Source organism: Agelaius tricolor, unplaced genomic scaffold (genome assembly GCF_023055355.1).
Source record: "Agelaius tricolor isolate 1412-34295 unplaced genomic scaffold, bAgeTri1.0.p SCAF_9, whole genome shotgun sequence".
In the NCBI taxonomy this organism is placed as follows: domain Eukaryota; kingdom Metazoa; phylum Chordata; class Aves; order Passeriformes; family Icteridae; genus Agelaius; species Agelaius tricolor.
In genome coordinates, this window is record NW_027269269.1 from 18,264,175 (window position 1) to 18,276,787 (window position 12,613).

Genomic DNA, 12,613 nt, shown 5'->3' on the forward strand with positions numbered 1-12,613 from the left:
CTATCCTTCTTTTCAGATTTTGAGCAATCAAAAATAACAGCTGTGAGAGGCTGAGGATGAAGAGCAGATATGCTCAAGTATTGACCTCTTAAGCAGTTAAAATTAAGTCTTTGCTATATAGGGCTTGTGTGGTGTGACAAGAAACATGGTTGCCCTACTGGCTTCACTTCTCTAGGAGACTTTACAATGCAGTGTTTTTCTTTTTTTAAAGGCAGATTCAGGAACAACTGGAAATAGGCAAAATGTTTGAATAGACAAATACTAGTGATGAGGAAATGTCCATAGTTGAAATACTTCCATCATCAGTGTAATGCAGCAACTAGTAGCTGTCCTTGGACCCCTCTTTATGGATTAGTTGATTGTACAGTGGTAGTTAGTTTTCTCTCGTTGCTTAGCACCAAAAAACCCCCGTGTTTGACTTTATTTAAATTGGGAGGAAAAAGTACGTTCCCTTTCTTAGATCAGGGAAAGAGGGACATTTATTGTGCCCTTATGAAGTAAACATGGTGGCATCCTCACAGGAAGATATGGGCCATCACTAGGGAGCTGATCAGAACCTGCTGTTAATGTTCCACACCTCAGTGTTTTGCATTTCAAAACCCCAGCACTCCTCCTTTTCATCTTAATGTGTATTGGAGAAGGCTGCATCAAAAAGTAGCAGATAAGCATTGAGGGCATAGAAGAGATGAAAAATCAACCTGCAGAGCCTGGCAAGGAACCTTCAGTACTGATTTGCCCATTCAGTTGCCCAATTTTTTTAACTAAGTCTTTTGTAGATGTCATTTTTCCTCTAGGTAGCTTTTTGACTCACCTTTATGCCCAATAATAAAGACACATTATATTTAATGAGTCTTTCAGTAGGTAACAGTTAAAGTAACATACTAAGAATAAAAGATCGTCCCTTGCTATGCATGGCTGCTTTTGGAAAGATTAGCAATAGCTGAAACATTAAAAGTACATGGTTTTCTACTTGGCTAACTGCATGGTGTGCATTTTTCAAAACTAAATTGCTCATGCCCTTTTGGCTTTCTTAATTATTAACATCTTTCTGGTTGAAATCCCTTCCCAGTAATCCTGTTGTCAAAGGGTGAGCCTGATTTACTGCTGAATCTTTCCTACAGCTTTACAATAAACCAGTCAGTCAGAGAAGATGTAGAATTGTTCCTAAATGGGAGGGCAACTTTTAATAGCAAATATCAGCATAATTAAACCAAAAAGCTCTAACTAGACTCAGAGTAGAGTCTTCTAAACTAAGGCCTAATTAACACTGGTAGTGCTTAAAATGAGAAGAGGTGCCTATTATTTTAATAATAATTAAAAGAGATGCTGATTTTAGAGAGAGTTTCTCCATCCAGAATATTACTGAATCTGATGGTACATCAGTTTAATTAATTTCTATTACTGAATATCAGTTCTTACTCTTCAAAAATAATCATTAACCACATTAACACTGTTGTGATGCATATATAAACAGCTAGTTTGAATTTTAAAGTTGCTAAACAACATTAGAATTCAGGGGTGGCTGCAAGGGCTGCTCCTGAAGTGTGAGAGCAAATGAGAACCCAAGGTCTGACTAAAGCCAGTTCCCTCATTTGTACAGTTTCCAGTGTAGGAGCTCTGGTCAGTAACTTCTTAACCTTCCTATTAGAGGACACATCTAATTAAGGATTTCTGGATTCCAGTCACCACAGAATATCACAGTGGTAGTTTCAGAGTTGGGTTGGTTTTGGGACAAGCTTTCATAGTTTGCAGAGATCAGCTGATACTTTGCTCCTCTCCTTTAGTCTTAGAGAAACTTCTGCAGGTCTCATAGCGTTTGTTGTTCTCTCAAGCTTCAGGCATTTGCATCTTCCCGTGTTGCATTCAGCCATGTCCTACTTGTCCCAGAGCTCAGCTGCTGTCTGGGACTTCATAAGAACCTCCATCAGGGCTCTCCTACTGACAGTGAAGGAAAGATAATAAATAGCTTTTTCTTCTAAGTCTTATTTCAAGTGGCAGTGAGGTTTGCCTTGAAGAAAAATACCAGTAAATGTTGCTTATAGTTGGACTAATTAGAGAAGGCTTTAACTGTACAGATCATTAAGAGCAGATAATTTTACCAACAGTCTTAAAAATTGCAGGATGACTTCTGGTGACAGTCTCCTTTGACTCTGATGGTCTGTACTTCTCTGTTTCAAAATTAACCCACTTTTTATATTGCTTCCCTGGTCTGTTCTCTCACTTGCGTGGCAGACTGAACATCTTTGTGAATGCCCTTCAGAATCTTTCAGCAGCACTTACATGTGCTTAAGTTTGAAACTCACGTAAAGGGTTTCCTCCCCCTTTTCCGAAAAAGCCCTATTCATGTATTTAATTCTCTTAGTCACCCAAGTACAGTTGACATTACAAACAGGAATAATGGATCATTGGTGACTTCTAGCCATGAGAAACCAGAGCTGCAAGATTATGGTGGTGTAAATCTCCGAGGATTAAGCCATCCTGCTGTGGTCACATTCAGAAGCAATTTGGAAACAAGATGATCTCTTTGCTTTATTCCCCAGCATGGGGGAAAGGAGAGGATAAGGTTTATTTTGTATCATCTTTTCATCAAGTGCTTTGAAGTGCACTGTCTGTGGAATGAGGAAGATTGTACCATCCTATCTGTGTAGTGTAAGTGATGGTGAAGTCTCTGTGCACTGAACCACTTCAGAAATGGTAGTACTTATAGGTCCATTATCCTGGATATATTGGCTTATGCATCTCTGTTGTCTTCTAACTTTCTGAAAGCCCAAGTCCTCTAACAGCTGCTGTATTTTTTTTCCCTATTAATGGTTTACTTTCTCTATTCATCTTTAAAATACCTGCTCTCCTACCAAACCGTGATACTAGGGGTTCAGTTTAATCCTCACAGCATTGAAATTTTAATGAACTGTGTAATGTAATGGTAAACACTGGAAAATCTCTATGTTCCTATGCCTGTGAAGAGCCATTTCTGTCATCACGAAAGCAAGAACTTTCTGGTTCCTTGGAAGAGCTTTATCTGCTAAGAACCAGAGATCACATTCTCCTTAGTGGGAAGGGACAAACTTACTTTCTGGACTTAAAGGGTCCTAAGACAGTAGAGTATAAAATTGCAGGAGAAGTTACCCTACTTTAGGTATCTACAGATGCTTATCTCTCATCAGGGCACCCTGGATTCCTGTAGTATTCAAGAAGAAGAATAGATATTTTGGGAAGGCATAATCTTATGAGATACTTGCTCTCGTCTCTCCTCTCCTCTCCTGACTGATGCTTTTCCTCTGCTTGTCCTCTTTCTGAAATGCTTGGCTTACTTCTCTGGGTGCAGATCAAGAAGATTTCAGAGTAAATCCTGAAAGTCCATTCAAATACTCTCAAGCATGTTTCATATAGACAATGACTTGCACACAAAATTCACATAGGATTGAAAGGGGTCTCCTTAGTTAGAGTACAGTCTTCTGCTGGCAAGGACACATTGTGTAAAACTTTATATAAATTTACCAAGCTCTATGGAAAAGTAACTGAAGAATCTTCTCCTTAACACTCCCACAGGGAGTCTGCTCCAGAACTTCATTCCTTTGATCCTTGCAAATGATTTTTTTTCCTAATTTCCAGCCAGAATTTATTCATACTTGGTTTATGTCCATTTGTTCTTGTGCCAGCAATACTCTCTTTACCTTAAATAGCTTTTAAGAAGTTTTCCCTTCTCAATGTTTATGTGTTTCATTAACTTTTGGGAAAAAAAATTATAGTCTTTTCAGTCACTATTGTCCAAGGAAAGACAAATCAAGCTCTTCCCATTTCCTCAGATGCCAAAGGTGCTTCCTCCAAACCATAGCATCTGTTTTCTGCCACTCCAAATTTCCTTTTTCCTAAGCCTGGGAGAGTAGAGCACATGCAGTACTGTATGAGGTCTTTGTTTTCATAGCTAGATTAGTTTTCCCTTACATTTCCCGGGCACTTCTCAATGAGCCAAGATCATAGTGTCTTCAATTTCATCCAACTCTTTCTGGTTCTCACTTCACTCCTATCCAGGTCAACACTACAGCCCCTTTGTTCTGCCCAGTCCCTGCAACTGTAGGAGAGAAGAGAACTTTTTTGGCAAAGGTTTTAGAGAGTCTGAGGAGTAAAAACAAGAGGTGTGCTCAGTGGTGATGCACCAGCCAAGCTCTAATGGAGCCATCCAGTATACACATAAATCAAGATTTCTTCAGAGGCTTTTCATCCAGACAAACCAAAGCAATGGCACAGGTTTCCCAGGGAAGCTGTGGATATCCCACCACTTGAAGAGCCGGATTGGATGGGACTTCAAGCTTCCTGGTCTAGTGGAAGGTGTTCTGGCCATGGCAGGGAGATTGGAATTCCATGACCATTTAGGCCCATTCCAACCCAAACTGTTCTACGATTCTGTGATTTTTAGAGAGGGGAAAAACTCCTATCTCTACTGTCAGGATGGTCTCATCCAAATTGGATGTATCTACTCCAAAATGGGATTACCTACCTAGCCAAGTAATTTTAGGAGGTTAGTTAATACACTTCTTCCTCTTTCATTCTCAAAATAGCTGAATGCTTTCAGCTTGTACTGAAAGTAAGTAAAGGGATCAAATATATAAATTAGCTGTAGCATGGAAAAAATGTGATTAAATGGTTAAATGTTTGGCGCTGTTGTAAGTAACTAAAGGCGGGATATTAAAATTAAGAATTTCAAGTAGCCTTGCTTATAAATAGCTCTTCTGTAGTATATAAATACTAATATAGTGTGTAAATACCAAAATACACAACAGCATGCTGACACATACAAACACATTTGCTGCATCCCAGAATACACATTTAAAAGACTGAAATGCAACAAATTTGTTTGTAAAGGAGAAATATATTTAAGATCCTTCTAAAGGACTTTTCCTTACCACCTTTGTTCTGTTTTCCATTTGGCCCATGTATATCAGTCACTTGTTAAAAAAACAGTCCTAAAAAAATGTTTGTTTTTTTCTGTTCACTGAGAAAGGTTCTGTGAACTTAAAAATCTCCCTGTGAAACAATTTTTTTTTGTTTGAAAGGCATTTCTAAGCCCCATTTCCCCAGTGCAGGACACACTATGACATGGGATGCTCTAGATGGGGTCCCAGCTCTGCCTTGTGGAGACCCTCACACATCATATGGTCAAACAGGTGTGGACACAATGCACACCTCTTCACTGTCCTTTAGCTCAGGATAGGTCTGTGTCATTCACACAGGTTCACAAACCTGTCTTGCAAAGCTGAGGACCTTAAAAAACTCAGACTATTGGCAGGATAGCACTACACACACATAAATAGAGAAAGCATTAAAACAGGGCTTAGGAAGACTGAATTGTTTCCCTGGTGTAATCAGTCCTGCTGAGTGACCTTCACAGTCACTTCAGTCCCTTGTACTTCAGTTTCCTAAGCTGTTAAGTGTCTCTTACATTTCTGACAGCTTGGTGGTAAAGATTTTTGAGCTTGGCAGGTAAAAAGCCTCCAGAGGGGTTTAAGCTAAGCAGCCTCCCTCACACCACTGCTTACTGTGGAAATTACTCTGCTGTTTCCTTGAAGGGGTGGGGGGGAAGTACAAAAATCTCAGCAGGAGGACATCAGATGAGAAAACCAAACCCTAGTGAGCAGATGGGGAGGTTGGTGTTCATCCTCCCTAACTAAATTTTATCAACTATAAAATGCCTGCCTCTGTACAGTGACTCTCTCTAATCACTGGGGAGAAATGGATGTTTCCAGAACATGCTTTAGCTCATCACCATGAGCATCAAACCAACATGAGGAGTCTTCTGCCCTGGGACAGTCTGTTTCTCTGCTGACTACAGAGAGTTGAAGGTATCTCAGTTTTAGATTAATTTGAACCAGATGAGATGAATCCCTCCCAAAATTACTACAGTAAAGAAACTGTATGTCTTCAAAATATTTTCTACCTTTCCCTTTCCAGCTGGTTTTGAATGCTTACCAGTCTGAGATCACAGAATTATTGAAAGCCATCTGCTTTATTCTGCTGGGTGTTGTGAACTTTATTCCCAAATGCAACTTAGGTAACCCCAAGTACTAGTCTCCACATACCAAATGTTTTGAGAGGCTCGGAGGGCAATGTGCTGCCTTGCTTTTGCAACCAGTGAAGCAGGAATATCTCAGTGCCTCCCTGAAACTCACCATTCCCTCAGGGCAGTGAGTGTGGTTGTGCTATGAGGACTTCCTGGGAGAGCCAGAAGCAGCTGCCCATTGAGTAGTCACCACCATCCTGACACCAAAGCAGGTTCATTCCAGGTGGGAAGACACCAAGTGGGAGTGGAGAAATCAACTGAAGGCAAAGGGAAAGAGCTGTTTAATGAGGCCCTTTCCAGGCTATGTTGCTTTGTGTTTTGAGTGTGTTTGAACGTGTGGCTGTTTGCCTTGCAGAGGGATGCCCTGGCTTGTGCAATGGCAATGGCAGATGCACTCTGGACATGAACGGTTGGCACTGCGTCTGCCAGCTGGGCTGGAGAGGAGCAGGCTGTGACACTTCCATGGAGACGGCATGCGGTGATGGGAAAGACAACGATGGAGGTAGGACACGAGCACATGTGATATGTCAGGCTTCACAGAGCCTATAAACCTCTCACACTGAACAGTCATCTGGACTTGATTCTGCAGGGCAGATTGTTTTTTGACAGCTGGTAGAGAGCAGACAGCAAAATCTGCCAGGCTGACTCAGCCAGAGTGGATTGGAATTCAAATTAAATGGGTTTGGATCTGGGGTGCCAGGGCTGAAGAGGGACATTTGTTTGTCTTCAAATCAAGTCCATAGAGCAGAGAGCAGGCGGAGGCTGTGCACCTGTCCAGTCCCTCTACTCCAGCCAAGTGGCTCAGCAGTGACACGATGGGACCACCTCAGGCAGTGAACATCCCTGACTGTTCAAACTTTGCCCTCACTGCCTGAGGCTTTCATCAAGGCTCTGCAGTTGGTCACTACTGACTTTGGATGGGTATTTTTCATAAACTTAGAGACTTGGGTGACTGATCCCCATGCCCACAAGCCATCCAATCCCTCTCAAACCATGTTTTATTGATTACTGTTCCATATGTAATGATGTCAGGCCTGTGAATAATAGCTCTGTGTAATGCAAACTTAATATTCAGAGTTATCTCATTACAAAGGAAACTGTGGTGCAGTGTGAAGGTTTGAATTAGAGAGCAGGAGATGAGATATTAAATTTAAGGCATAAGGGAGACTGCATAATTTGTTGTGTTGTCACTCAGCAAAAGGCTTTGTAAACCACAAGTCTGGGCCAGGACCCAGACTGTGAAGTGGAGACTACATTTTGCAAGCCTCTGTTTTATCATATTCACAAGAACAGTACAGTTTAAAAAAAATAGCCAAGCCAAGTCTGTGATTATCTGCTTCACAACAACTGTGATTCTGATTGAATATTTAAAATACTTCTGCACATCTGGCATGGCAAATGGACCAAATTAGCCCATTAGAAAAGATGGAAAAATTTGAGTACCATACAAAGAGTACACACTATAAAACAAAGATGGCTTTTTACCTCATATGGAACTGAATATCACTGTACTTGTCTTTTCTATTTACAGCTAACACAGGGCAGCAATAAAGGTCATCACATCAGATGTGTAAAAGTATGGTAAATAGACCAAAGGTCAGTCCCAGTTTCCATGGAAAAAAATAACCAGCGAAAGCCATGTGAAGTTTTTAGTAAGAGAGAGACAGAAGGAGTAATCCAGCCTAACACACCATGTAAATCATAACTGTATGATATCACAAAGAGCATGAAAAGACCCTGAGCATCTCTTTATATCTCCTGAATCAAGGGTTAACCTTTTTACCTGGGTTACCCTCACCTTGAAATGAGCTGCCTTGCAAGCCTGCAGGACAGCGGGTGTACACGGGAGAGACAAAAGGCATTGACAGGTTTACAAGTTAGTGCACATCAACTACGAACTGGCATTTGGTGAACCTGTGTGGAGCAGTGGTGTGCACAGCAAGAACAGAGCAACTGATAGGTTGTAACTTACTTGTGGCAGCTTGTTCATGTGTCAGAGCCCACAAATGGGTGTTGACTTTACTCTTGGTACGCTCAAAAAAAAGAAAATGTACATGGTGTGCATTACAGATTACAGATAATCAGTCATACACTGTGCCTTTGATTTGGCTGTATTAGCATATATGTATATGCTAAGGGCTCTCTTCAATGAGCACTGTGCCATCTCCACCTTTTGGAATTCTGTCACATACACTGGAGTGATGCATGCTCAGGGCTGAAGAAAGGTGGTTTATTTTGGTTCACTGGAAAGGATCCAAATGTGGGATTTGCTCATGAATGTTGGTAATGGAGGTAGAAGTCCTTCCATGAAGCTTTAGAAGTCAAACAACTGACCTAGTCAAAATGGATATCACGAGTGGTGAGAAAGAGGTTAGTGGGCCTGTTCACAGTACCGGGGGGTTCACTCTGCCTGAGCTCATACCTGGCTCCTACACTATGGTGTCAAGTGTCTGCTAATCAAAATCTCTACAGCCGGAAATTCCTCAGGATAATGGGAGCTGAAGTCAGAAACTTTTTCATCAGCTCCCAGCCTAATCATACCCTGAGGGAGACGGGTGCTAAATTACAGGGTGTGTTCGGCTCTTAAATTTGGAGGCTGTTCAGATAAACAATAACAAGCTGAGCAGGAGTCACTCAGAAAGAAACTTGGTGAAATTTAATCTTTGTTAAGGCTAGTAAAAAGTTGTTTCTGAGTGCAGTTCCCTCTCCACAAAGTGTCATTTATCAAAGCTAGCACTTAGGTTTCACACCCAGGTCCACTTTGTTTACACTTTTAAAAACCAAGCCCATCAACTTGAAAGAAGCTGTAGCGAGTAACTGAGAGCAGGTGATCATCCAGTATCAGTTAAGGAAAAACAGTGCAATGACAGAGCTGTAACAATCTGGGTAAAAGGCCAAGATTTTGTACATTTGACCTAAGAGGCCACCTGTATTGCAACAAACAGGAGGTGTTTCTTTAAAACAAGATGAGAAAAGTGGTTCTTGCCTCACTTCAGCAGAAAATAACCTCTAATTCATGGCTGCAAACACTCACTACCTAAGAGTAGGTGTGACAGGTAGTACCTATATGTCTCACCCCACACTGACTGTTCTGTCATGTACTTGAAGAATAAGTTTGAAAGTTTAAAAAATCAAGGAAATTATCTTCTGTGACAAGTCCTAAAAGTAGAGTTAATGGCATTTGATAATACCTTGAGAAGAGGCTGGTATTCCATAGGCTAAATATGGGCTCTGTTGCATTGGTAGACTCCTCTGTTAAGAACATAGTGTACGGGAAAAACTGAGGGGAAGAGAGGATATTCTTAACTAATCTCATGAATATACTGTTGAACAGCAAAGCTGTGTTACCTGTCCTTGTTCTGGAGAAATCATCTAACTGTTTGAGAGCCAGAGTTGTCCAGTTCTCCATTTCAATGAGTTTTCATGAAGAGAAAATCACACTGAGGTGAAATCATGAGAGGACTACAGATGTTAATTGAAATTGCTCATTTGGTTCAACAAAGTTCAACACAGTTACTTTATCTGAGGGTCTTTGTTGTTCTTTGGGGCTTCTCCAGAGTAGCCAAGTCTTCCAGGTAGGGTGAAGCTTGCTGGTTTTCCAGGAACTGGAACCGACCCGTCCTTCATTTTCTGCTTTAAACAATTCCTGTTCCTGAGCAGCTGCTGAACTCTGTCAAACTTGAATCTACCTTATTTGTGGAAGGCAAGAGGCAATATTTTTCTCATATGAAAAATATGTCTGAAATGACAGTGTTCACAATATTATCTAAACCTTCATGTTGATTAGCAGTTTCTGTTCAGTTGTCTGCTTTTCTCCACTGCCTCTTCCCAACTGAAATACGTCCAAAGGTGAGTGTTAGTGGTTAAGGGATTAAATAGGTAGATAGATGGCTAGATAGATAGATAGCCTTCCCAGTCAAATAAGCCTGGCTTGTCATAATATATATTGCACACCATTAAATAAAACTATAGAAACTTCATTTTTCTTAGCTGTCATCTGGTCAACAATCTTCCTTTGGGACTGAGAGAAATAAACCATCCTGCTTTCTTTTTCTGCAAGAATTGTATTAGCGAAGCTCCTTCCCCTCAGTTTATGTCTCATTTAGCCTAGGACAAACAGAGAGTTCCAATGTACCCATGGCCCCATTTTGCCTTTGCAAGTTCAGTCTGTGCTCCACCAGATGCTTCCCAAAAGCTAGCAGGTGGAGCCATTTGTATGCTTTCCTTGACTTATCCTCCTGGACCAGAACAACTAAAGGTTGCCTTAATCTCCCATCCCTGGAGCAGTGATCAGGTCACTTCAGGGACAGTGTAATTCAGGAATGGTTTCTCTGAGGCAAATCAGTGATGTTTGTTTAACTGTACCAAAGCCCACTGGCAGCTCCACAGTGCCTTGCCCCGTTCAAGGATCAGGTAGTGCTTGTGGTAAGGTGGAGACTTACATAATGCTCTGGAACAACAGCATTTCAAATCTTTCACAAGAGAAACTTTGGCACAGCAACTCTGGCCTTCTTAACACCCATGTGTTCACCATCTGTCCACCACATGCCAAATAGTGTTAGAGAGCTGGCAGAAGTCTGCACTGATCTTTGCAGTGCATAGGGGTTACATCTGAAGTTAGTCTCAGGGTTTTAAAGGGAACAGTAAAGAATCCAGGAGAACCCCAGAATGCAAGCCTTTGTCTTTGCAAATGGTTGAGCTGCAGACAAAGTAGTGGGGTGCTTTCTGATGCTTCCTTTCTTCTTTTTGCCCTCATGCCCTTGGCTTTAATAGATGAGAAGATTGTCTCCTGGGCATGGTGTGTGAGCTGTCTGCTTCCTCAAAACCATAAAAAATTACACAATAATGTGCTGGCTACATTTGTGGAGGGAAATATTGAGATCTGAATGCACCTGGGAAAACAGCCATCATAAATTATCATTTTTCATCACAGATAGATCCAGTCAAACAACAGGGTCATCTTGGAGGAGCCACAAAGCACTGCTAAAAGGATTAGAAAGCCTGCTGTACTTAAAAGATTGGGTAGCTGGTATAATTTGTTAGAAATCACCCAGCTTCTCTTCCTCTGTTTCATGGTGACTGTTAATTGACTCGTCCTCAGATAAAATGACCAGTTCACATTTTCAGGTTTCAGCTCTTTGCTGATTTTGTGTTGGGATGGTAACACAGGGTGTCTCCTGTGGCTGGTTGTTGGCAGCAAGGCTGGCAGGAGAGCATTGTTCACCCAGGGCATTCCGGCATCCTGGAGCATGTGTTTATCATGCCATTGGAGAGGATTATGTGTTGTGAACTGGGGGGTCTAGCAGTGTCTTGTCTTGACACCTTGGGAGAGCTCCTGGTACTTTGAAGGAATCCTTAATGAAATGCCTTTAATTAATTGATTCAGAAAGAAGCTATGTAAATGCTCTCTGTGTTGAGAGAAACCTAGCATTGTCTGCTGAAATGAGAGAGCTAAGTTATGGGAAGGAGGCACTGCTTGTACACAAAATGTAACAGAAGGTGACATGAACCAGCTTCAGAAAAAAACAGATTGGACACTTAAATCACAAAGCATTTCTGCACTTCAAAAGATGCTTAAACAGAGTTTGAGCACCAGTGTTTAAAGCAGAAATTCAGGAAAGCTCTACCAGACCTACTTTAGCATCTAAGGGAAACCGCTGCAATTTCTGTGAGACAGAAAGTCCCCTTAGAATCCTAAGGTTTTGCACTGACTATGCAGAACATTGCATAGACTGCATGGCCACTTTCCTCTTGACCAGGATTTGAGAAACATGCCAATATCTGAGTTATCTGAGACCACTTTCCAAGATGTTTTCAAATGATTGCTTAAATTGGCTTGGATTCAGTCAGAGCATGTTAGGGTGAACTTTTCAACAGTAGCTTAACACTTGCAGCACTTGCCAGGAAAGTGAGAGACCTTGGTGACAAGGATCTCTCAGCTGCTGAGGGTGTGAAACCACTGTTCCCACCAAAAACATTTATAAGTTCTGAGTTACTTTTGCTCAGAAGAATCACTTTTAAGATGTGCTTTGACTCCTGAAGGAGGCAGTTTCAGGTACACTATTGCATGACAGTCGATCAGGTTAATTGTCACAGACATCTTTTCATGAAAATCCTTTCATTAGGATTTTTCCTGCTGAGAAGCTGAGAAGCTTTAGCAACAAAATGTAGACAATGGTTATCTGCTGCTGTGGAATGCAACAGGTCCATCTGTGATTGGCCCATCTTGGATGTTTACAATTAATGGCCAACCACAGCCCAGTTAGCTTGGACTCTCTGTCTGAGACACAAACCTTTATTATTCATTCCTTTCTATTCTTAGCTTAGCTAGCCTTCTGAGATGAAACTTTTCCTTCTATTCTTTTTACTATAGTTATAATGTAATATATATATCATAAAATAATAAATCAAGCCCTCTGAAATATGGAGTCAGATCTACGTCTCTTCCCTCATCCTGAAAACCCCTGTGAACACCATCACAGTTAATCAACTTGTGCTTACTGTCCTGTCCAAATGCTAGTCACAGAATCATCGAATATCCTGAGCTGGAGGGGG

General features: G+C 41.3%; 1 protein-coding gene across 15 annotated transcripts in view; it reads left to right on the forward strand.

Annotated features, from left to right (window-relative positions):
* The window catches only part of TENM4 (teneurin transmembrane protein 4), a 927,633-nt gene that overhangs the window by 808,046 nt on the left and 106,974 nt on the right, over positions 1-12,613 (forward strand). For all 15 annotated transcript variants that reach the window (XM_071432902.1, XM_071432903.1, XM_071432904.1 and 12 more), the window contains one exon: positions 6,414-6,560. In XM_071432902.1, coding sequence (XP_071289003.1) covers positions 6,414-6,560 — 147 coding nt within the window. The remainder of the gene's footprint in view (positions 1-6,413; positions 6,561-12,613) is intronic.